This window comes from Eublepharis macularius, chromosome 4 (assembly GCF_028583425.1).
Source record: "Eublepharis macularius isolate TG4126 chromosome 4, MPM_Emac_v1.0, whole genome shotgun sequence".
NCBI lineage: Eukaryota > Metazoa > Chordata > Lepidosauria > Squamata > Eublepharidae > Eublepharis > Eublepharis macularius.
In genome coordinates, this window is record NC_072793.1 from 83,166,870 (window position 1) to 83,191,905 (window position 25,036).

The 25,036-nt window shown below is 41.8% G+C and overlaps 1 protein-coding gene across 5 annotated transcripts in view; it reads left to right on the top strand.

Annotated features, from left to right (window-relative positions):
- The window catches only part of G3BP1 (G3BP stress granule assembly factor 1), a 52,875-nt gene that overhangs the window by 12,193 nt on the left and 15,646 nt on the right, over positions 1 to 25,036 (top strand). For all 5 annotated transcript variants that reach the window (XM_054978415.1, XM_054978416.1, XM_054978417.1 and 2 more), the window contains exons 2-4: positions 15,064 to 15,177; positions 22,619 to 22,700; positions 23,471 to 23,644. In XM_054978415.1, the coding sequence (XP_054834390.1) occupies positions 15,064 to 15,177; positions 22,619 to 22,700; positions 23,471 to 23,644 (370 nt within the window). The remainder of the gene's footprint in view (positions 1 to 15,063; positions 15,178 to 22,618; positions 22,701 to 23,470; positions 23,645 to 25,036) is intronic.

A 25,036-nucleotide genomic window follows, 5' to 3' on the forward strand; every position in this document is an offset into this window, starting at 1 on the left:
TAATACTGAATTTGTGCAAGCAAAGTTTGGTAATCCACACATAGTCACTACAAGGGGGTAATTTTTTTTACCAATTACCACACATAATAATGGTATTAAATGTTATCATACCTTTAAAAGGTTATAAGGATTACTGAAATAATGTGTGTGTAGCTACCTGAAGAAGTGAACTCTGACTCACAAAAGCTTGTGTTAGAATAAGTGTTAGTCTTTTAAGGTGCCACTAGACTTCTCTTTTATTTAGCTTACTTAAAGCCATACTGTGTGTTCATGGCAAGCAAGATGGTAAACCACAGACTTCATAGGTCCTGTGCTATAGTTCTAGAACTTGTTCTAGAACTGAACTGAGTTTTACCATAAACTTTGACTTCTATATTAAAAGAAGAGTTCTGGAATGCTCAGTCAGATGGATGAACCACACATACATTATGGTATGTACAAGTGAAGAACTCACAAGACTTGCGGGGAGGGGGGGGATCTCATTTTCATTCCTCCAGTATTTCCTCTTTCCCTTCCCTGCAAGCCCATATAGCCTGTCCCCTTTTCCAGCTTCCTTTTGAGCTTTCCACTCACCAGCCAATCTACCTGTATTTACCCTCTCCCCCAGCTTTTCCTCCTTTGTTCCTCTGACGGCCTCTTCTTTGGAAAGCCCTGCATGGATCTGGCAGATAGGCTGGCTTTGGCTCAGTTACACAGTGGGGACATTGCAAGGACTTGCAGGGGGCACCTCTCTCCTGTATCTCCTTCCCCATAATATTTCCACTCTCCTCCCTCTTGGTAGCCTTCATATCCTCATCTTTCCCTGCTTCTTTCTCTCCTTCCTTCTCACCAAACAACTTATCTTTTATCTGCGATCCACCTTCAGCTATATTTATTATCTATTTATGTCATTTATACCCCATCTTTCTCCACAGTGGGAGCCTAAAGCAGCTTACACCATTCTCCTCCCATCCATTTCATCCTTACAAACAGCTCTGTGAGATAAGTTAGGCTGACTGTGTGTCACTGGCCACATTGAACTTCCATGGCAGAGTGGGGATTTGAACCTAGGTCTCCCAGATCCTAGTCTGAAACTAATCATTACACCATGTTGGATTTTGTGAGGTGGCTGATGTTGAACAGTAGTAAGCAGCGAGAGCTGGGTGACTCATGCAAGTTGGGTGGTAGCAAGTTGCCCAGTGTTTGCGGTCAGTTCTGACACTGAGTGCTCCATCAAAGGCCAAAAAAGCCCTAGAAAGCACCCTGCCCCTCCCCCGCCTGTGTTTTACTGATAGAAACCAAGGCTGGCAGTACAGTTGTGGTTGCCTAGCAGTGGCAACTGAAGATACTTGTTTTTTAAAGCTGCATCTTCTGTTATTTTGTTTTTTTAACCCACACACTTTTTTTTTTTAGATTTCAGATTTTTCTGCAAATCTAGGGTGCTCTTTAGGTCTGTTCAAAAGATCTGTCTTGTCTCTTCATGGCTCCAGTCTCCAGATTTTAATTATCTATAGATTTGGCCATGCTGAGAATTAACTATACTGATGAGTGGAAAAGGAAGGAGTCCTTATATAATCCAAGCAGAGGGTGGGAAGGGTATTGTAAATTAGAATCTTAGGAATTTTGCTTTAATACAGACAGCCCCCCCCCCCCCAACCTTAAACTCCTCCTTGCTCACAGTCTCCCCTCTGGTTCTGGGCAGAGGCAGCAGCTTGTGGAGTTTAGTCCAGGAAAGGTAGATCTTGGTGATGTTACCATACTAGTTAGAGAACTTCATTTGCTGTCCCTTAATGATTTCATACACATGTTTAAAGCACTGGAAATGTCAAGCCTTCTGATAGGGCTCGTGGCACAGACTGGTAAGCTGCAGTACTGCAGCCCAAGCTCTACTCACAACCTGAGTTTGATCCTGGCAGAAGCCAGGTTCAGGTAGCCAGTTCAAGGTTGTCTCAGCCTTCCATCCTTCTGAGGTCAGTAAAATGAGTACCCAGGCTGAATCCACACGTACCCGCATAGCGCTAAACTGTCAGAATGCCAGCGTCTTCCTGGTGCGATTTCTGATGTCATCACGCCATGAGAGCGGCATTGTGGTGCAATAACATCAGAAATTGTGCTAGGAAGATGCTGACATTCTGACAGTTTAGCGCTATGCCTGTACGTGTGGATTCAGCCCCAGTTTCCTTGGGGGTAAAGTGTAGATGACTGGGGAAGGCAATGGCAAACCACCCTGTAACAAAAGTCTGCCAAGAAAACTTCGTGATATGATGTCCCCCCATGGGTCAGTAATGACTCAGTGCTTGCACAGGGGACTACCTTTACCTTTAACCTGATATGGCTAGTCTCCCTTAGGAATGTTTGGAAAATGCAGACATCTTAATGCGATCAGGAGGGGAGGTGTTCCAACAAGAAAAAGGAAATACACCGTTCATGGATTTTAACCACCCATGTATGTTTTAATTAATAAGTAGATATCTGGGGAAATGGTGTACATTCAATAGGTATGTTTTTTGCCTACTAAATTTGACTGCTTTAGCATAGTGACATGGCAGGGCTTTTTTGTGATGGTACTGAGTGTTAGCATCTTGGGGGGGGGGGCAGGGCTGTCCCAAGTCCTGAAAGGAGAATTGGTAGAAATTAATGCAACCTTATATATTAGTACAATCAACCTCCTCCTCTACCTCCACCAGCAAAAGCACTGGAGACATGGATCAGTGGAGTGATAGGATACTATTCAGTTGTACCGCTATTGACAAGTACATATTAGATTGATCAGTGGTGCTGTAAAACACAAGGCAGTATTTCGATGATCTTGCTGTGGAATTCTTGGAAACCCAGTCTTACGCATATGTGCTTGATGCAGGTAGCTAATGTTATCATATGCTTAGTAGCCTTGGTGTTCAAGTCTTGTAAGAAGTAAAGTTAAGGATGGTTGTGTGTGGTATTCCATTCACAAAGCAAGAATTTAAAATGTACATCATAATGTAACTTCAGTGTTCAAGCTGTATGAAATGTAGCCATTTGGACTAGTTTCCTTAAGTTGAACCGTCCCTGAAGGAAGAAAGTACCATTTTAACACGTTGTTCATGGGTTATGAAAGTATGTAGCTAGACAAAGTAAAAAAAACAAACCCTGAGTTCAGAAGAAAAATGGGGTATAGCAGAGAGGCATGATAATCTAGGCGACTCATGGTGGTGCTGCTCAGAAAGAGATCTTGCCGTGTGACTGTATGGAGGGCACTTTAATGATGAACGTATAACTCTTTTCCTTGGTACAAAGTTATAGTACAGGGTTAACCTAAAGTCCACTGAGCGGGAAATGTGGGACTTGAAATATTGCCAATGTTGGTATAGTGGGTAGAATATCGGGCTAAGATTTGAGAGACCCTGGTTCAGATTCCCACTCTGTCCTGGAAGTTTGTTGGGTGACCTTGTGCTACTGACACACTTTCAGCCTAACCTACTTAACAGGGTTGTTGTGAGAATATAATGGTGGAGAGGAGAACGATGTAAGCTGCTATGTCTCCCTGTTGGGGAGAAAGGCAAAAAAATAGATGAAGTAAATAAAGGTGGAAAACAACTCAAACAGAAGCACCTAAAATTAAGCATATATCCCTGGATTAAAGTAAGATTAATCCTGATCCTTTGCCAAAATTATATGACTTTAGGGCACTCCAGTATGGGGGAACCAAGTTGGCATACCAACAGATAACATTATCACAAAGTTCAAACTGGTACAATTTCATAGAGCACTAATTTGTGTTTATCGCTGCACCTTTGTTTGATGGGCAACAAAGCAAGAAGAAACTGACAGCCCGAGCAGCAGGAGAAAGGGGCTGTCAGTCAGTTTCACAGACCCTGTAATGGGTCCAGCCCATGGACTGAAACTGGCGTAGGGTCTGTGAAACTCCAAACCGGCCATGGAACGGCTGGAAAAATTCATTTGTTCCAGAAAACGCGTTCCCATGGAATGCATGTTTTGGTGCAAACAAACCAGCCATTCCATACGGAATTTTGTTCCGTGGTTTGTTTCATGCACATCTCTAGTGGGGAAGCAAATCAATGAATTTGCTCCATTAACCCTAGTCTGAGTGAAGAGAGGACTATTGATTTAAGAGAGAGTCCATTTCTTTGGATGTATAGTTTGCCCTGGATCTATGTTCCTTGCTAGGCATTTAGATTCCAGATCAGAAGTCCCATTTTCCATTCAGATACAGCAGGAGAAAAAAGGCAGTATTTCCAAGAATTAACCAAATTAGAAATTTTTGAGATGGATCAAGCCTCAGGCCCAGAATAAATAATGATAGTTCTGTTTATTGTAGCATTGTTTGCCTGTAAGGCAATTGATATTTTGTTTAAATCTTGCGGATATTTTTATTGACAGTGTGTAAAAAAATTTGCCTGTCAAGTTTGCCTTCAGTTTTGAGTGCCAAGTTGGTGACTTCCAGTGGGTTTGTGTTAGAGGCTCTTTAATATTTTCATTAAACTTGGCAATACAGAATATTGTTTAACACAGCAGCTTGCAAGAGCCACAGTGAATTAAGCTAACATGTTCAGAGACTCTCAGTGTTTTTAATTTTTTAATAGAAATTTTATTTAAAAGATATACAAATTTAAATATAAAAAACCTATTTATATAAAAATAGAAAGTGCATAATAAAAGATTATATAAACACTACATTTGAAATTGAATTGAGACTTAAAGAAACTTATATAAACAGTACATTTGAAATTAGTTTAAGACATATACAAGCGCTGCTTTAAAATTACATTGAAATAATACAAAAATTCATTCAAAATTTGCCATGACTAAACATAATTGTATAATGGCTCTCCTTCCCCCTCCTTGGTTACTTATACACACTATAATATCAACTTTTTGATTAATCATTTCCCTATGTTTTATCTTCTTATCTTTATACTAAGTTACCTTAAATGATGTCAATTTCTGCCTAAGTAATCAAAAAATCCTTTCATTTCCCCCTAAATTTGGCTATTGGTCTGTTATGTAGATTAGTTAATTTGGCCATTAATGCATATTGATAAATCTTATCTATCCACTCTGACACATCAGGACATATATCTGTTTTCCATTTTGCTGTGTATAATACTCTTGCTACTGTCACCATGTAATGGAAAAGGTCTCCCTATTCTTTCCTAACATTAATTGGTAGGATGTTTAAGAGCATGTGTTTTTTGGATTTAACTCAAATCTGAGTTTGAGAATCTTCTGCATCTCTTCATGCATCTTTATCCAATATTTTTGTGTTCTCTTACAGGTTCACCACATATGGTAAAATGTTGAGTCCATGCTTTGACATTTCCAACAGTGTCCACTGTAACCCTTAATAATTCTCACAATGTCTTTGGGGGCAGTGTACCATCTAAAGAACATTTTATACCAATTCTCTCTTAGTAACTAACAGCCTAAAAATTTTGTGTCCTTAGTACATACATCTTTCCATAGATTCATAGGAATAGTTCCTCTGAAATTTTCCATCCGTTTTATTATACATGTTTTTACTTGCTCCATTTCTGTGTGGTATTGCAGTAAAATTGTAGATTTTTCCTAGGAGATGCTTCAGATCTCTAGATATTAATAGTTCAAATTCTTTTTTTTCTCTCAACCTACTGACTTCTTTGATACTATGGTCGAAGGCTTTCACGGCCGGGGAACGATGGTTGTTGTGGGTTTTCCGGACTGTATTGCCGTGGTCTTGGCATTGTAGTTCCTGACGTTTCGCCAGCAGCTGTGGCTGGCATCTTCAGAGGTGTAGCACCAAAATACAGAGATCTCTCAGTGTCACAGTGTGGAAAAGATGTTGGCAGGTCATTTATATCTACTCAGGAGGGGTGGGGTTGAGCTGAGTCATCCTGTAAGAGTTTCCCAGGGTGTGGAATGCTAATGGCGGGAGGCTTCACTGTATCCTGAGGAGGTTCTTTTGCATATGGATTGGTACTTGATGTGCTAATCTTCTCTGCAGGGCTATTGTCTGGGATAGAATGTTTTGTTAGCCTGGTGTTTTTCAGAGCTGGAAACCATGCTCTGTTCATTCTTAAGGTTTCTTCTTTCCTGTTGAAGTTTTGCTTATGCTTGTGAATTTCAATGGCTTCCCTGTGCAGTCTGACAAAGTAGTTGGAAGTGTTGTCCAGTATTTTGGTGTCCTGGAATAGGATACTGTGCCCTGTTTGAGTTAGGCTATGTTCAGCCACTGCTGATTTTTCAGGTTGTCCAAGTCTGCAGTGTCTTTCATGTTCTTTTATTCTTGTCTGGATGCTACGCTTTGTGGTCCCGATGTAAACTTGTCCACAGCTGCAGGGTATACGGTATACTCCTGCAGAGGTGAGGGGGTCTCTACTGTCTTTTGCTTATCGTAGCATCTGTTGTATTTTTCGGGTGGATCTGAATGCTGCTTGAAGGTTATGCTTTTTCATAAGCTTTCCCATCTGATCAGTAATTCCTTTGATATATGGCAAAAACACTTTTCCTGTAGGAGACTGTTTTTCCTTGGTTGTTTGATTCATCCTGGGTTTGATTGCTCTTTGGATTTCATTTCTGGAGTAGCCATTTGCCTGAAGTGCGTGGTTTAGATGATTAATTTCCTCATTGAGAAAGTGCGGCTCACATATCCGTTTTGCACGATCCACTAATGTTTTCATTATGCCTCTTTTCTGTCGGGGGTGGTGATTGGAGTTTTTGTGTAAGTACCGATCAGTGTGAGTTGGTTTCCTGTAGACCTTGTGACTAACTGAAAGTTTGCTTTGCGGATGACCAAGGTATCCAGAAATGGGAGTTTCTCCTCGATTTCTTTCTTTGATACTGTTTGGTGATGTATCAGCCATGGGATATTTTTACCTTGAGCTTGAATTTCTTGCCAAATTTTTACATTTCCTTTCTTATCAATCATTGATTCATAGCTGAGCTGATCAATTCTATTTCTCATGGCTGTGTCGTAGTGAGCATTTATTGGCGACATCAGTGGGGAGATCAGTGGACTCAATCTCTATCTGCATTGAAACCATGTTTTAAGCAATCCATCTCTTAATATGTGGGTCCCATCCTGTTTGTGAATGGGTTTCCATGATTTCTTAATCCATAGATAATTATTGATGCCTTCTTCAGCATCTACTATCTCCAATTTGATATGTCTACTATTTGGATTTATAATCCACTGCCGCTTGGTGATACAATTTGATGTTCAGTACTGCCAGTCCTCCTTGATTTTTGTTGTCTTGTAGTACTTTGAATCTTATCTTTGGTTTCTTCCCTTTCCATATGAAGTTATTTATTACTTTTTGTCTCTTGTTTAGAATTTTTTGGTCTATATGAATTGGGATAATTTGAAATAAAAAGTTCAGTTTAGTTAAAATATTCATTTTGACAGTAGAGATTCTTCCTAGCCATGAAATATTCAATTTTCCCCATCTCTGCAAATCTTCAGTAATTCTTGTCCAGACTTTTTAATAATTGTATGGAGAGTCTCATTTTGTGGTGATACATTTATCCCTAAGTATTTTATTGGGTTTGTAGTAATGGCACAGTTCGGTATCTTTCCAATCTTATCTCGTTCCTCTGTCATTGTCAAAATTAACATCTTTGTTTTCTTTTTATTCAACTTGTATCCAGAGTGCTGTCCAAATCTTGATATTTGTTCTATTACATAAGTCAGGGAAATGTATAGATTCATCACTGATATGACCAAATCATCTGCGTAGCTTTTCATTTTATATGTCTTTTACCCTCCTTTATTTCAGCAATTTTTCTATCTTGTCTGATTCTCACTGCCAAAATTTCCAACGCAATAATAAACCGTAATGGTGATATTGGACATCCCTGATGTGTTCCTTTTGTTATTTCAATTTTCTTCGTAAAACCATTTACTAAAATTGCAGCTTGTTGGTTGGTGTAAATACTTTGGATCCAATTCAAGAACTCAGTCCTACATTTCATTCTTTGCAATGCTTTCATAAGAAACTTCCAAGAAACATTATCAAACGCTTTTCAGCATCCGGAAACATAAATGCAGTTTTTTCTTCTTGGACATTGGATTGCATTAAAAACATCTAATATTTTTAAAATTACATGTTATCTTTGTAAGCAGATTAGAATCTGCTCATTCAAGGGACAAGTGTCCTTGGTCTATGTGAATGGTAAATAGTGCCTTTGCTGCCAGGTAGCATGGGCACTCAGACCTTACAAACAAAACAAAGAGCATAAAAAAGCCATTCTGAATCAGATTGAAGGCCCATCTGGTCCAGCCCTAGGAAGTCCACAAGTAGGATTACTGCAACAGCATTCACCAGCCCGTGCTCCCCAGCAAGTGAAATAAAGAGGCGTACTGCCTCTGGTTGGAGGGAGTAGATATCGATCATGAGTAGTAGCCATCATGACTAATAACCACTGATAGCTCTGTCCTCCATGAATTTGTCTACTCCCCTTTAAAGCCTTCCAAGTTGGTGGCAATCGCCATATCCTGTGGTAACGATTTCTAGAAGGCAGCATTGAGAGGAGGGCCTGTTTACTTAGATGGCTGGGTGAGAGTTATATGATAGGCAAAAACTGCAGCACTTCAGTATGGAGTGTTGGAGAATAGGGCACTTCTAGAGTTGTGTGGCCAGTTTCTATTTACCTTAGGTAAGCAAGTGACTAAGCATTTTGTCTACTTGAATTTCAGCCAGGTATGATACACCAGTGACTTTTTTTCCTTCATTGATAACCACTGTAGCTTATAGCCACAGTTAAGATAAGGGGATGATGAAGTGAAGTAGAAGATGAATCTAAATGGGAAGCATTCAAATTGAGGTTTAGCACTGTCCAAATTTTCTTTGGATCCAGGAGCCAGATTCATTCATAACAACCTGTTTATAAGTGTTTATAAATGGAGACACAATACTTAAATCTTTAAAGTATATTTTAACCATTTTTAAAGATATGTTAAGAACAGTTCAGAAGTGCTTAGACTAAGTTCTAGTTTGAAGTAAAATCCACGTACACAATTGAAGACTGACTTGTGTAGCGAGATTCGGTTTCGTTTTCTCAGCCATGCCGGACGCTCCTCTCGGCTGGTCCGGGAGGAAACGACCGGGCACCCTGACCGGGCGGCTGATCCGCAAGGATTAGCCCCCAGGACTCCCAGGGAGGGAGCCAGGGTCCGGGACGCTGCGGGAAGAACTCCCCGAAATCAATGCGGGGGGGGGGGAATTGCCCGTTTGTCCCTATGGAGGCCGGCAGACGTGCGCGGCGCCTCGAGTGCCGCCGGGCAACGAGAAACGGCAAATAAAAGAAACAGGCGGAAGCCCGTAAACAAGCGAATCCCTTCTGTTCTACAAGCGTTCGTGAAGGAGAGGTTGATCTGAAGAAGACTCGTTCTTCCCCTTCAGTGAGTTCCAGAATTTTGTTGGCGCCCCCCCCCCCAAATGGCAGCAAAGAAGCAAAGTCCCGCTCTCGGTAAGTCAATCTCGGCTACCTTGAAGGGAGAGTCGCTCGAAGAGTTGGTGTGCAGGGCGGTGGTGGAAGCCATAAAACCCTTTGTTGACAAGCTGAACGAAACTGATCAAAGGGTGGGCTCAATTGAAAGCGAAGTGAAAACCATTAAAGAAGTAGCGGGGGGGGGGGGCAGAGAAGTCTGCTCTGGAAAGTGCGTCACTTGTGAAGGCTACAAAAAAGGAGCTGAAGTTGGTTGAGAACCAGCTGATCGGGCTACAGATGGAACGAACGCAGACAATTTTGCGTCTCCAAAACGTGAAAGAGGAGGAAAATGAGGATCTGTGGGAGGTGGTCTCGGAACTATTGGCGATACCCGCGAGGACGACTAAAGAAGAGGTTAAAAGCGCCATTTTGGAGGTCCGTCGGGCTTCTTCAAAATATGCAACAAAGCGACAGTTGCCTCGTGAGATCATTATTGACTTTTCATTTAAAAAGATTCGGGACACCATCCTATATAACTCATACAATGCGGATTTGGACTTTATGGGTTTGAAAGTCAAGATTTTGAAGGACGTTCCATTTCTAGTCCGGAAAAGGCGTTTTAAGTATAAAAAGTTTGCAGCTCTTCTGAGGGACCATGGAATAAAGTACAAATGGCTATTCCCGGAAGGAATATGGTTTAGATATAAAGATCAGGCCTATAAGATACTATCAGAAGATCAACTAAAGGATTTTGAGGATAAAAACCCGGAATTTTGCTGCACCGAGAACGAAGAAAAGGAGAAGCCGGAGGGGGGGGGGGAGGAGGAGGAGGAGAGCACCGCAACAGCGGTTGCACAGAGAGAATTGCGTCCGGGACCTAGAAGGGGGAGGAAAGTTTAATCAGAATTTGAAATGCTTATTCTCTGTATGATTAACCACTCCCATCATTATCCTATGGAGCTATTTTTGTATTATGACAGTATGAAGGGAAAACATTGAAGTGTAGTGTTTAGTGTTTGTAGGTCATCCCCCCCCCCTCTTCCTTTTCCATCCCCCTTTGTCCCTTCCCTTTCCCCTTTCCTTGTGATAGTCTTGTGTAGTGCTGTGTAGTGTTTTGTAGTTTGAAAAATAAAAAAAAAATATAAAAAAAAAAGAAGACTGACTTGTGTAGCATTAACTATACTTGATAATTTTGTCTCTTTCAGAGAAATAAATAGCGATTTATGCTGTTCCCCCAAGATCTCTGGAAACGAGTTAGAGGAGAGGAAAGTACCACTCAGAATCAATTATGAAAAAACCCAGGATTTTTAACTTTCCAGAAGCTAAAGTCCCTCATATACAGAGTTAGGAACATTTTTAAGATAATTATAACAATTCCATTGGGAGATGGGGTTATTAAGATAATCAGTTTCATTTTAAGGACACACTTAGAACTTGATTCTAAGGATATTACTTAGTGAGTTTAATTATACTTGCAGTCTGGTTAAGTGTGCATATGATGAAAGCTTTAAATACTTGACTCCTTTAAACAGTGAGCGGCTCAATCCTGTGCACACTTATTCAGAAATAAGTCCCATTGAATTAATTAAGACTTGAGTCCCAGTAGAGATGAGATTTAGAAAGCTTGTGGTCAAATAGCAGTCATAACTTCTTGGGCTGGAGTGAGATATGGCAAGGTATCAAGCTTTGCAGGTAAAAGAAAATATGAACGCATGCAGGCTAATGCCAACTGTTGTACAGTGCAGTTGGATGCTTGGTGGGTTCTCCGTGCAGCAACCTATTCACCTCCATAGGAATAAATGGGAAAGGAAATCCTCAAGTGACAGTGCAAGATACCTTATGCACAGAGCTCGGATCAGCTGTTACTTCCTGTGCTATGGAACAAAAGGCAATGTACATACGGTTTCCAGGCACTTGTCATAATCCGTGCTGTGCAAGTTTAGCTATGGCAAAGTTGCTGTATCCATGTGTTTTCAACCCTATCCAAAGCCCAAATATATAGAGAATACCTCCTTTTTTAAAAAGAACCTCTGTATAGGAATGATGATAAAAGGTATGGATGGGAAATGTGTGAAGGATATGGTACCTGGGACTCGGTAGTGTTGTTGCTACCTACTTTATTTTTTATTTATTTACTTTAGATTTTAGTCCGCCCTCCCACCATTACATCATATAAAAACACATTTATTGAGCTCCTCCCAGCCTACATAGAAGACTGAAGTTTGGAGCCACTTTGGAGCCATCATTTGCTTTTCAATATAGTATCTGATTGTAGGTGATATTTAAAGTATTCCTTATAATTGGTGTGGGCATAACCTAGCTGGATTATAAGAAAAAAAAGAAGTTTAGTAACTAGTGGAGTTGCATTTTATGGTATTGGTTTAGTTTTGGCCTTGGGGTCTGCAGCACCTATCAAAACTTTATCTAGATTAATGAACACAACAATTTTGAAGGTCTTTAAAGACTTCTACATGACTTGACAGTTGGTCAGGTTGGTTCCTATGAGCTTTCTGCAGTCATAAGAGGCCATCTTGCTTAGTTTACATCCTTACTGCAGCCTCCCTCCCGCCTCCAGTGTGTCTTCTATATGTATTAAGTCTCTAATTTCCAACTTTCCTATTGGGCATGCGGACCCAAAAGGTGCTGCTATGAGAAAGTAAGGATTTAAAAAAAATTGTATCCCGTTTTGGGGGACCCAACGTGGCTTTTTACATACCCCTAAACTTTTTTAAAGGTTATACAGTCAATAAAAGAAACAAAAATTAAAAAAATGGTGTAGGGGAGGGAGAAGTGTTTCAGGGTATGTTGGAAAAACCCAGTAGCTTGCAGCTTCTTTGTCTTCAGGTATGGAGAACAGGAAGTGTTATGCAGTCTTAATTATGTTAGATTCTGCAGTGTGACAACAGATTTCAGACATTGCTGTGGACTTCTGGAACAGAGAAACAAGCAGAGGCTGTTCCTTGTTTGACAGTAGAGATAAGAACAACTTTTATCCTCATAAACAAAACAAGCTAAAATATTTTTCTCTCTTTAGCATCCTCATTATTTATTTCTATTTCTTTATGTAAACCAATGAAGTGACTGTGGGGTCTTAGTAGATAAAATTGGAATGAAACGAGATGGAATTGTACATGCCAGCTAGGCGAGAACTTGCAGTACAGGATAAAGAGAAGTCTATTTACAGAAGCATAGAGAATTTAAGGTTGCTGGTGGGGAGAGTGAAAGTCTTGACATTGTGCTTCCCACCTTTGATAGAGTTCAGTTGACCTTGACTGACTCGGTTAATTGTCTAGGGGTTATACTGAATCTAGTTCTGCTGCCAGAGAAGCAAGTAAACACAGCTGCCAAACAGGCCTTCTCTCAACTCAGATTAGCCTGGAAGATGGCTCCCTACCTTGACACAGCTGATATGGCCACCTGGATTCATGCCCCAGTAATATAGAGACCAGACTATTGTAATCCATTCTACACATCTCCCCTCAAAGTCAGCTCAGAAACTCCAGTTAATGCAGAAGGCTACAGCTCAGTTACCATCAGGTGCTAGGCAGAGCATGCATTTTACTTACATTCTGCAGTCACTCCATTGGCTACCCATCAGTTACTGGACTGAATTCAAAGCTTTTGGCTATTGCATGCAAAACTGTTTATGGCCTAAGTCCCTCATTTCTGCTGTTCTTTAGCCCCTCATAAGGTGGGTTCTTCAGCCTCCCATAAGGTGAGTTGGTCTGAACCCACCCTATGGGAGGCTGAAGAACTGCCTTGGGTGTCTGTATGAAATTGATGAGATACTAGACTTGGCTGTGACTGCTCTGAGGAAATTGGCTTGAAATGGGAAGAACATATCAGTCTACCTGCCACATGCTTACGGCTTGAAGAGTCTCAAAATTTCTCAGAAACATGAATTAACTTGGACCCTTAAATGTCATGAATTGACTTATGAACTGTAAAAATTTCCTTTTGTTAACTTGGAAATTATTGCGATAAGTGGATTGTATTGAAATCCATGGAAATATTGGTTGAACCTAGACTGTGTTTTGATTATTGTATATCTGTATAATGCACTGAGAGGCACTGTACTTTGAAACTTTCAACTGAGGCTTCAGTGTGCTGAGTAACTTGGGAGTCTGCACATGTATTTAAGTTAGTTAAGCCTTTGGGATATAGTCTACTTTCAGATATGCCTTACAGATAAAATGAGAGAGATCATTTGACAAACTTAGGAGAGCCCCTCCATGTTTGCAGAAGAATCTGAAAAGTTAAAAGCACAAAGGGAGAGGGATTTACACCCCCCCCCCATAGAGGAACATGTCTGAGCAGATGTTGACAGTGTAAACTTACCCACCAAGAGGAGGGAAGACCCAAGCAATCTCTGTGGTGATACAGCCCCCTTCCATGTTTCCTCTGGAGGCTGGCAGGCTGGGAGGAAGAACAATAGTGCCCCCCTCCCCGTCTCCCATGTAAGCCACCAACTGGACTGGTTCACCCACCCACAGGCCCTGTCTTTTTAAACTACTCTTGTGTAGAGAGGTGAAATTGACCAAGTCTTCTGCTTTGTCTTTTTAAACAACACTTCCTGGCTAACATTGCATCTCCCTATACTCGGTGTTCTATGTGTACATACCTTGATGGCAGCAAGAAAATCTTGTGTACCATGCCCTGTTACCAAAGACAGATGTCCTGGCTGCAGTTCAGATAGTACTGTGAGTTGTGATTGACTGTAGAGTTAGCTGGAATCCTGTACACCTTCTTGACCATGTAGGTGGGTAGGGACAGGGGAGGGGTGCAATACTTTTTTCCTTCCATTGAATTTAGTAGGAGTATTTTAACTTGGATCACATTGTTCGGCCTTACAAGTTGCCAGCGTTGGGGCAGGGCCATGGAATGTGAAAGCTTAGGATACAGTTAGTGTGGAACACTGCAGCTTGATTACTATGAGGAGCTAGGTAGAGTGTACATACCATGCTCCGTTCAGGGTTTAGCTATCACGTCCAAAGCTCTTCATGGACTTGGAGCCTCATATTTATAGAACCGTCTCTCTACCTATACCCTGCCATGTCTGCTTCACTCATCTGAATAGGACCTTCTGCAGGTGCCCATATACACACATTCTCTGTAGTGGCCCTCACTTTGTGGAATTGCTTGCCTGAAGAGCTCAGGAAAGCTCCCAGTCTCCTGACTGCCTGAAGACTTTGCACAATTCAGTTATTCAGGAGGGATTTTTTATATAGGTAAGAGGATTCTGTCAGAAAATAGTTCAGAGAGATAAGTTGGTAAAGGGATAGGAGCTTTTGACCACTCTACTGTGTATGGTCTTTTGCTGTAATTATGCCTTTACTGGATACCTTCTCCATATTGTTTAATACTTCATGTCAATTTGATTTTGTTTCAGCTCTGAATCAGTTTTCTACTTGTTTTCAAATTTCTATTGTATTGGTTATTGAGTGTTACTGCTGTTGATCACATTAAATTACTCTGTAATCTGCCTTGTGTCTTAGTGAGAAAGGTGGACTATAAATAATATAAATAAAATAATAACATCTGTGGCATGGGGAATTAGTTACCATCCTAAAACTCTTCTTGAGGTTGCAATTGTAATGATATGTACAGAAAACTGAAACAATGTGAAGAAATTGGAACAGTTATTTTCATAATTCTAATTGTTGGTTGTATTGGCTTTAGTTTTCAGTTGACCAAAGAAATGGTGATGGAGAAGCCAAGTCCCCTGCTGGTTGGGCGGGAGTTCGTGAGACAATATTATACCCTGCTGAATCAGGCACCAGATTTCTTGCACAGGTAAAAAAAAAAAATAGTTTGGGCGTGGTCATTTTTTGTGGAATGAATACTGCAAAGGGTATTTATAGTTAATTTAGCAACTGCTTATGGAATTTGAAATTGTTACCTCAAGTATGCCTGGAGTTTTTGTCATTGTCCCCCTGTATCATTCTTTTTAGTAGCCTGACTACTAATACATTTAGAAATAAAGAGTTTTTTTTAAAAAAACTAATCTCAACCATTTTTAAAAAATGATTAAAATTAGCACAGCTTGTTTTTTAAAAAAACACCTCTGTGTAATTTTAAAGATACGTGGCCTCATTTGTATAGAAACCTTTCATTGCTGTGCTGCTCATACCTAGGAAATCTGGTTGGTCTTTAAGATGCTATTGGACCCAGATCTTGCTCTTAACTGACCAAAATTCTTTTTGTCCACTATGTAGGTCTTTGCAGCTTAACATTTTCTCTCTTTGTTACCTCTTCACCCATTTTAATTGATCCAGGGTGTGTTAGATCTTGTTCCAGAACCCTTTTTTCCTCTCAGGGCTCAGCTTGTGAACATGTGAAATAAAATTTAGCTTTTCTGCATTAGTAAAAATACCATTTTCAGCAAGAAGTCATAGAATATTTTGAGTAGCCCTTAATTCCATATCAAAGCATTTCCTGTACTGACCTCCCTTAAAGCGCATGCGGTTTCCACGGCACTCCTGCAGTTTATTATTGCAGATACAATCAGGGAATTATGGTCCATTTCACAGATTTCTCTGTGGTTTAGTCTGAGGGCTAGGAACAGGTAAATTGTAGGAAAGAGTGCCTTTCAGAGACATAGAGCCTACAGTCTTTATCTTATTTCTCTGGATCATAAACTAGTGCAAAAAGGATACAAGCATTACAATTGTTTGCAGTAGACTTTGTGAAACCACTGGCTTTAACTATCAAATTGTGAACTGAATATGTCCAGTACATTTAAAAAAATATTTTTAAAGGTGCATGCTGTGGCATGTGCTGCACATCAGGCCTATGGATCATTACCTGGAAACAAGCTGGAGTCACAGTGACAACAAAGCTATTAGTTAATAGCAAGCCTTATAATGATGTAATGTGTTTATGTGTATGTTTCTTTAAATGCTTGATGTGATACAGATGAAGAGTGGGGTTGTAAGAGAGGGGTGAGTGAGTTAGATGATTGGTTGATGACTGAGAGTGTGGGTGGAGTTGAGAAATGTGACTGGAGTGAAATCTGATTGGACAGTAGCAGTGCTCTAGAGGCAGAATGAACTGCAGTTTTTAGTTTCTGAGCAGAGAGAAAAAGGCATTTTCCCTCTGAGGCGGAGGACATCTTGGGTGATTCCCTTTGCCCAATCAGAGCGACAGGAAGTTAAGTTTCTTCCTCTTTTCTGTTGGTGCTTGGAACACCCCCTTTCTCAATTCTTTCCTGCCTCCAGGGAGAACAGTTGAAAAGGCAGATTGCTCTGCCACTCTTGCTCATTAATCCTTTGTACTGCTGTACTTTCACTTTCACTTTCCCCTTCCTTTTATATTTTCTCTTCTCTACTTTTGTCTTCTCTTGCTCGCTCTGCTCCCTCCCCTCTGTTTTTTGCTTCCATCTTGGTGAGCTCAAGGGGACATGGAGCCTGTGGACTCCCGACGGGAGCTTTATGGAGGGCAAAGAGGAGAACCCTGCTACAGTTGCATCGGCGACAGAGAACATGAATCCCCCCCCCCCCCACGGTACCGTCCTGCCTTCCTGGCTAGAACGGAATCTCGGCAACTTTCTAGCCTTAGAGCCGTGTACCATTCACAAAGGAGTACAACGGAAGCAGCAGGAGCCGAGATCCACAGCGCTTCTCTGCCCGGAGGCTGAGAACTGTGCTGCTGTAGAGGATGCAAAAATGGTGGGAAGTGGTGGCGGTGCCCGCACCGAAACCCACACAGCCAAAAATGACACGCTTACCACCCTCCTACCAGGAGAAGGAGTAGCAGGCCCTTCCGGTGCAGATTGGACCCTGCAGAATCCGGACCTGATGATTCTTTGGCTGGAAATATACTTGGCGATTGCGGCACCCCCCTTCAGGGTGACCACCTCTCCACTTTAAGACAGGCTGTGGCAAGAGGTCTTTCGATTTTGACAATCCCAAACTAGAGATGCTAGCGAGACAGCATCAGCGCCCCTCCCCACCAATAAGCAATGCCTAAGCAAGAGACAATGGCCCATTAAGGCAGCTCAAAGGTCCACCCCAGACAGACCCAGGGGTGGGGGCAGGGTTTGGGGGGTGAACCTCCTCTGAAAATGAGAATAGAGAGAAGGGTCTCTCTGAGGAGGAGGAGGAAAAAGAATTGCTGTAGCATAGCGGTTAAGTCATTAGACTGAAAATCAGCACTCTGCTGGTTCTAATCCCGCTTCTGCCATGGGCTCAGTAGGTGGCCTTAGGTAAGCCACTCCTCTCAGAGTTTTTTCAAGTGGAGGACTACCAATACTTACTGACCAAAGCCCTGGTTTCCCTGGTTCTACAGGAGAACACCGAAGGGGAAGAGGAAGACCCTAAGACGGGCAAGGCCTCCAGGCCCCGGGGATGTAGGGAATGCTTCCCCAGGACTGATACTCCAGAGAGAGTTTTTTCCATTCCCAGAGTACTTTATAAGGCTATTGAAGGCCGAATGGTCTCTCTCTGCAGCCAATATATTGTGCTCAAACTCTGTCAAGAAGCTATATGCATTACCTGTGTATGCTATTGAGTTGTTGCAGGTTCCACAGATGCTCCGGTGGCAGCACTTCAGTCTTCGGGCCTGCTCAAAGAGAATGGCCACGGCATCTTGAAAGATAATTTGGACAGGAAAGCTGAGTCTGCCCTCAGGAGGGCCCACGAAGACTCGGCCATGGCTGTACGAGCCTCCACCACAGCCTCAATCATATCAAGAGCCTTGGTGGTGTGGACCATAAGCGTATCCAGCTGTTCCCTGGAAACCACAGATGTCTGTTGGAGGGGGCCAACAGGATTCTGAAGGCCAGTACCTTCATGGTGGACGCCATCTTAGATGCCCTGACCTTCTCCTCTAGAACCATAGCATCAGCAGCAGTCGCAAGGAGACTTCTATGATTGAGAGCATGGCCAGTTGACCTCCACTCCAAATTCATCCTTATGGCCTATCCCTTCTGGGGTGACAAACTATTTGGAGAAATGCTGGATAAGGTCTTAGTGGAAACGCGGGGCAAGAAGACGGCCCTACCCAGAACACTCAGAAGATCTACAGGCGCATCTTTAATCTTCAGCCCTTCGTCCTCAACACTCCCTGGCCAGACCTCACCAGGAGCCCAGATGTTCCTCCTGGAACAATAACAGACAAAGCTTCAAGCAAAGCTCCTTCAGTTCTAGGACCAACAGGCTTAATCAGTCTCGAGGAGACAGGCAAAATTTCAAAGCCAAAGCCCCCAAAATCCTCACTCACCTAGGGGCCCAGTGGAAGGGAGACTTCTACAGTTCCATCCAGCGTAGGTATAATCAATGGCAGACGTCTGGTCCCTTGACATAGTCTCCAAGGGGTTTTCCATTGAATTCAAATCCCACCCACTGTATCGTTTCTTGAAGTCACCACTTTGCAAAAATCCCCAGAGAAGGCTCATCTCCTGGGAATCCTTACAACATCTTCTAAACATGGAAGCCATAGAGTACGTTCTCTTATCAGGAGAGCGTCCTTGGAGTGTATTCCCTCTTCATCATACCAAAGAAAAACGGGGACTGGCAAACTATTCTGGACTTCAAGTTCGTAAATCACTTCATCAAACTAAAGCATTTCTACATGAAAACACTACGATCCATTTCAGAAGCGCTTCGCTCAGGGGACTTCCTCATTTCCACTGACCTCACCGAGTCCTACCTCTACATTCCCATACATCAAATGCACCATTATGCGTCGTCAACCACCACTACCAAAGCGCTACACTTCAGCCTGGCTACAGCTCCTAGAGTCCTTTCAAAAGTACTTATCAATCCCATTGTTTGACAAAGAGAGAGGGGGATTCACATCCATCCGTATCTCAACGGCATCCTTAAAAGGGCGGGCTCCAGAGAGAAAGTCATCCAATATACTTGGGAGACAATTCACTTCCTGCAACGCCACAGGTTCCTGATGAACATGAACAAGTGTTCCATCCTTCTCTCATAGAGGCTGGTTCATCTGGGTCTGACAATCGGCATCAAAAAAGGATGACTCTTCTTCCCTCAGGAAAAGATCCAAAAGACCAAGGAACTTAACAGATCTGTGGTCCGAAGCAGCTCCTCCTCGCTCACATTATTCTCCAAGCTGGTGGGGACCTTAGTAGCAAACTGTCAGACCGTCTATTGGGGAGGTTTCCACCCCAGGATCTACTCCTTCCTTCAACCATTTCAGATCACATATCCAAGTTCAACAGACTCATAAAGGTACCATGGAAAGTCAAGGAGAGCCTCAAGTGGTGGCGACAGGATGCCAACCTTCGGCAGAGAAAAACGCTTCCTGAGCCCTCACAGACTTCAATTGTTCATGGATGCCAGCATGTCAGGATGAGGGGGCGATGTTAGAGGGGCAATCGATCCAGGGCTTCTGGTCCGAGGAGGAATCTTGGCACCCCATCAACCTGCTAGAGATGTGGGCAATTTGATTGGCTCTATCTAACCTTTCCAGGAGCATAACAGGCAAAGACATTCTGATCCACACGGACAACACATCAGCCAAGGCCTAGGTGATCTTCTCCGTTAACACTTCCCCTCCTAACGTTGGGAAGAAAATGTCAGCGGTGAGGATTGAGAGGAATATCAGGACCCATATCATAGAAGCCTACAGATCAAGCAACAGAGAGATTCCCAGGGGAATCACAGTTCATTCAGTCAGGAGTGCAGCTACTAACGCAGCTCTGCACAACGTGTTGGTGGAGGAAGTCTGCAAGGCCGCCACTTGCTCCTCAGTTTTCTACCTTCATGAGACATTACAAGCTAAATCCGTATGACTTGGCAGATGCCGCCTTTGGAAGGAGAGTGCTTCAATATGTGATACAGGATGAGGAACTCAACCCGCCCTGTAAAGAGTAACTGCTTTGGGAGCAGTCAAGATGTCCTCTGCCTCAGAGGGAGAATGGACCTTTGGACACTTCTCCACTGAGGGTCCTTCTCCTCTGAGTAACAGAGGACATCTTTCCCCTCCCAGGTTCCTCGTCAGTGTCCTTCTGTGTTTATCTCTCCATGTTGTCTCCCTTTTTTCTATACTATTCTGTAGGTCTAAGTACCAGGTGAAAGATGTATTGTCGAAGGCTTTCACGGCCGGAGAACGATGGTTGTTGTGGGTTTTCCGGGCTGTATTGCCGTGGTCTTGGCATTGTAGTTCCTGACGTTTCGCCAGCAGCTGTGGCTGGCATCTTCAGAGGTGTAGCACCAAAAGACAGAGATCTCTCAGTCTTTTGGACACTGAGAGATCTCTGTCTTTTGGTGCTACACCTCTGAAGATGCCAGCCACAGCTGCTGGCGAAACGTCAGGAACTACAATGCCAAGACCACGGCAATACAGCCCGGAAAACCCACAACTACCAGGTGAAAGTTGCTCTTGAGCAGTGCCAGTACCAGAAAATTCCACTCTTGTTTGGAGTCACCCGAACTGAGAAGGGGGGTGTTCCAAGCACCAACAGGAAAGAGGAAGAAACTTAACTTCCTGCCTCCCTGATTGGGCAAAGGGAATCACCCAAGATGTCCTCTCTTCCTCAGAGGAGAAGGACCCTCCTCGGTAAGTGTCCAAAGGTCTGTTCTGGTTTGAACAGGCAAATTGTATGTAGCCTGAGAGCATCTATGTATTTCTGAGAGAGAACACTGATGCTGGTTTAGACAGGCAACCTGTGTGGAAGCTTGTAATGGACTCTTATCCACATCTTACCAAAGATCCCACCATCCCAAAAGAAAGATTGATCTTTTACTCTTGGATAGCTTTCAGCAATTATAAAGACCTGTCAAGCAGGACTGCTTTTTGAACAAGTTCTCTTTATCAGTACATTATTTATCTGTTCCTTCTTGCTTTACTTTTTCTCATCAAAATACAGACACCTTCTAGAGTTTATTTCCTTTATTATTGAAATTATACTCTAGTTTTTTAAAGAAACAAGATATCAAAATATGATCGTTAATATAAATCCTACAAAAATAGAACACAGAAAAGCAATAAGAATTAGGTTTGCTAACATTTCCTAAATAAATTTAAACCAGAGTTTCTCCGAAATGCCTTAAGATTCCCATAACATAAAATGCAAAGGTAAGGTTTCTCACCTAGATCCTCATGAGATTTTTTCCAATCAGAACTCTTAACATACTATTTGAATTTGCATGTTATATAGGTTATCTTATGCAGTATCTTTGATAGCATAAACAAATTATGATTGGTTTGATGCTTCATTAAATATTCATAATTTCTATTGTATGACCTTCTAATTAGCCCAAAAGTGACGTGTTATCCAACTTGCAAAACAAAACTAAATCTTTGAGAAATGACAAAGAGTTAAGTTGGTAGATCACCATTGGTCCGTTCTGTGATAGAAGAACATTAATCTAGATAAAGGCCACCATTTTTAATTGGCTGTCAAAGATGAAAGCGACTCCTGTTTTAGTTACATTACATTCTGAAAAAAACACACAGCCAGTTCATGCAAAGTGCAGTTCACTTAGAATACATGTGTATTGGTTTGTATTGCTTGTTGCATTTTGCTTTAATCTATACTACTGCAACAGATTCTCATTCTAGTTCAGTTAGGCAACCTGTGTGAAAGCCTGAAATGTGTGTGTCTATGAGACAACATTCACTCTATCTAAAGCAGGCAAACTGTATGTATGCCTGAGAGAGAAAGTCTATGTATATTTGAGTGAGAGATTGATCTATCTGAAGCAGGCAAACTGTTTGTGTTCCTGAGTGTGTGTGTGTGTGTACCTGAGCCTATGAAACCATCAAGCTTAAGTAATAGTGTGAAACCGATACACGTCTTGTAAAAATAAGTTTGTTTGGGTTTCTTTTATCCCAGAGCATATGTTATTCCTATATCCCATTCCTATCCTCAGGGCCACATAGTCCTACAAAGGACCCTGATGCTTGGGCACGTTATTCAGGGGAACATTTAATTTAACTGGTTTTGGATATAATTCGTGGTGGCAGCAATGTACCCAGAGGGACAAGAAGAAAAGAGTTGAAGTTAGAATCTAACTAAGGACAGGAAAGGGGTTGTAAAAAGCCTTAGTTGAGGTGGGTGGGGAATCTTGCTTTCCTGAATTTTGTGAATGGTTGCTGAAAATGGTTTAACAGATTGCTTTTACCATAGCTACACCTCAGTCAGATTAAACCAAGATGTTGCTGTACCTAAAACCCAATAATATGACTAACACTTTATTGCAGCGAGGGTCCATGCAATGAATTGGAATTGTACACAGTGAAATGTTTGTAAACTGTTCCCTCACAGATTCTATGGAAAGAATTCCTCTTATGTTCATGGTGGCTTGGATTCAAATGGAAAACCAGCAGATGCAGTCCATGGGCAGAGTGTAAGCGTTTGTGAAATTGTTTTGTAATTGACTCTTAAGTGTGAATGAGGCAGTCTTAAGTGTTCAGAGAGCATTTCAAATTTGTATTGTCGAAGGCTTTCACGGCCGGAGAATGATGGTTGTTGTGGGTTTTCCGGGCTGTATTGCCGTGGTCTTGGCATTGTAGTTCCTGACGTTTCGCCAGCAGCTGTGGCTGGCATCTTCAGAGGTGTAGCACCAAAAGACTTTTGGTGCTACACCTCTGAAGATGCCAGCCACAGCTGCTGGCGAAACGTCAGGAACTACAATGCCAAGACCACGGCAATACAGCCCGGAAAACCCACAACAACCATCATTTCAAATTTGTCAGCATCTTGCATGTGTGTGAGCAAAGGTAGCATACTCTTCTGATAATTTGTCATAAGCCTGTCAGAAAAGTTATAGGCACCAAGATCAAATTTACAATAGTATGGGTTGTTTTGTACTGGGATTTTAAAAAAATCCTTGTTAATATTTTTGTGTGCTTTTTGGTGGTTTGAAACAGATACATGCTCAGGTTATTAAGCAGAATGTATTTTAGGTTAGTGGTTGCATTAATACAAAAGTGCCTTAAAAAGTAGAGAGAGTGGTGCCAGAGGGAATAAAAGAATATACTTTTGTTAAGAAAGTGTTTAATCAAAAGGGGTAGGCTCCACACAAGCTGAGGATTATTTTCATGACAGTGTTAATCTTGTCTCTGCTTAGCACCTTCTTGCAAAGTATCTCATAAACTTTTAATATGATTTCTGTAGGATATCCACAAGAAGGTGTTGTCACTGAACTTTAAAGATTGCCACACAAAGATTCGTCATGTGGATGCTCATGCTACTCTTAATGATGGTGTTGTAGTACAGGTCATGGGCGAGCTCTCTAATAACACTCAGCCATTGCGAAGATTCATGCAAACTTTTGTCCTTGCTCCTGAGGTATGTATCTTGGAGGAACTGGTGTCCATGAATCAATATGCTGAATTTAAATATGCTACTTCTATAGCAGGATCTTAGGGTTGGGATATCAGAGATAGAGGTGGTTGGGTTCTCTCTACATTGTTGCCTGTAGCACTGCTAAGCTTCCGAGTCTTTAACAACTCTGATGCCTCTGTGTGTCCAAATATTTGCATGTGTTGCGTGTTCTATGGATTAGCTGCCACTGCACCACAAAAGACTCCTGCCTACCTATCTGCCTGCTCATCTAATGTGTGTAAGAAATGTTTGTGCTGATTAAGTGAAGAGAGAGCTGTTAATCATTTGTAACATGAAAGGCTTCTTTCTACAAGTCCTTGATCTAGTGTTTTCCATGAAACCCGAGAAGTAATGTTCTGTTGTATGAAGGGGACCAGCAAAAACACTAAGATGTGATATTACCATGAAATTATTTGATTTTCCTCCTTTTCTTTAGCTATAATGTGTGTTAGATTTCAGCGCTGGCACTGTTGAGAATATATTCTCCCAGTGGAGTTGGAAGTTTCTGGTATTGTAAAGTGAGTAGGCAGCATTTTGGACATGAGTGCCTTAAACAGCTTCTGCCTGTAAAGATGTTGGTGTGTTTGCATGCAGGAAGTGGGAATGAGGCTTATGTTTGGCCAGACATGTTTGGGAGTAAGCTGAGCTGTAGCATTTCTGCCAGTGCCTCATCACAGGCCCTTGAGCAGAGAACCAGCCCTGTGTGCCAAGCAAAATGTATTTTAAATGATAAAAAGTGGAAGTTTTAGTGTGCTACTTTGGTTTGTAGGATCTGTGCGCTTTGTGTAAGATAATAAGGGTTACAGTCCTGAGAATTATGATCTGGTGTGATGAGTGTTCTCACCATCCTCAGTTCCGCACAATAGCTTGTCCTGACAATGAGTTCACCTTGTTAATTTGCCTTGATAAGGATCAATACAGAGCATGTATTCATGTTCCTTTTTTTTTAATTCAGTGCTTGTAGAATGCCTGAAGTTTTTGGATCTAATGTTTAACCATGTGCCAGGAACTTGTTCAGAAAAGGATTGTTGGTTGCATTGAACTATGTAAAATGTATTTAATGTGCCTGAAATAGTCCCTAAAGTGCTTGGCCTCTTTAGTAATGGGGGGGCTTTTGTGTTCATTGTTTAACTCTTGCCTATGCTATTGAGTTAATTTCAATGCCATACAAACATTCTCTGCAGTGTCCTTTATATTGTACCAGCGCTTTGAAATTACGGGTCATGAAAAAGGTGTTCCTTTAACATTGGATCTGCCCTTCAAATTTGACCTTTTCCATTAGTTGAACCAGGGAAGTTACAGTTTGACATTATCTTACAAATTATGATACAACAAAAAGAATAATTTAATGCACAC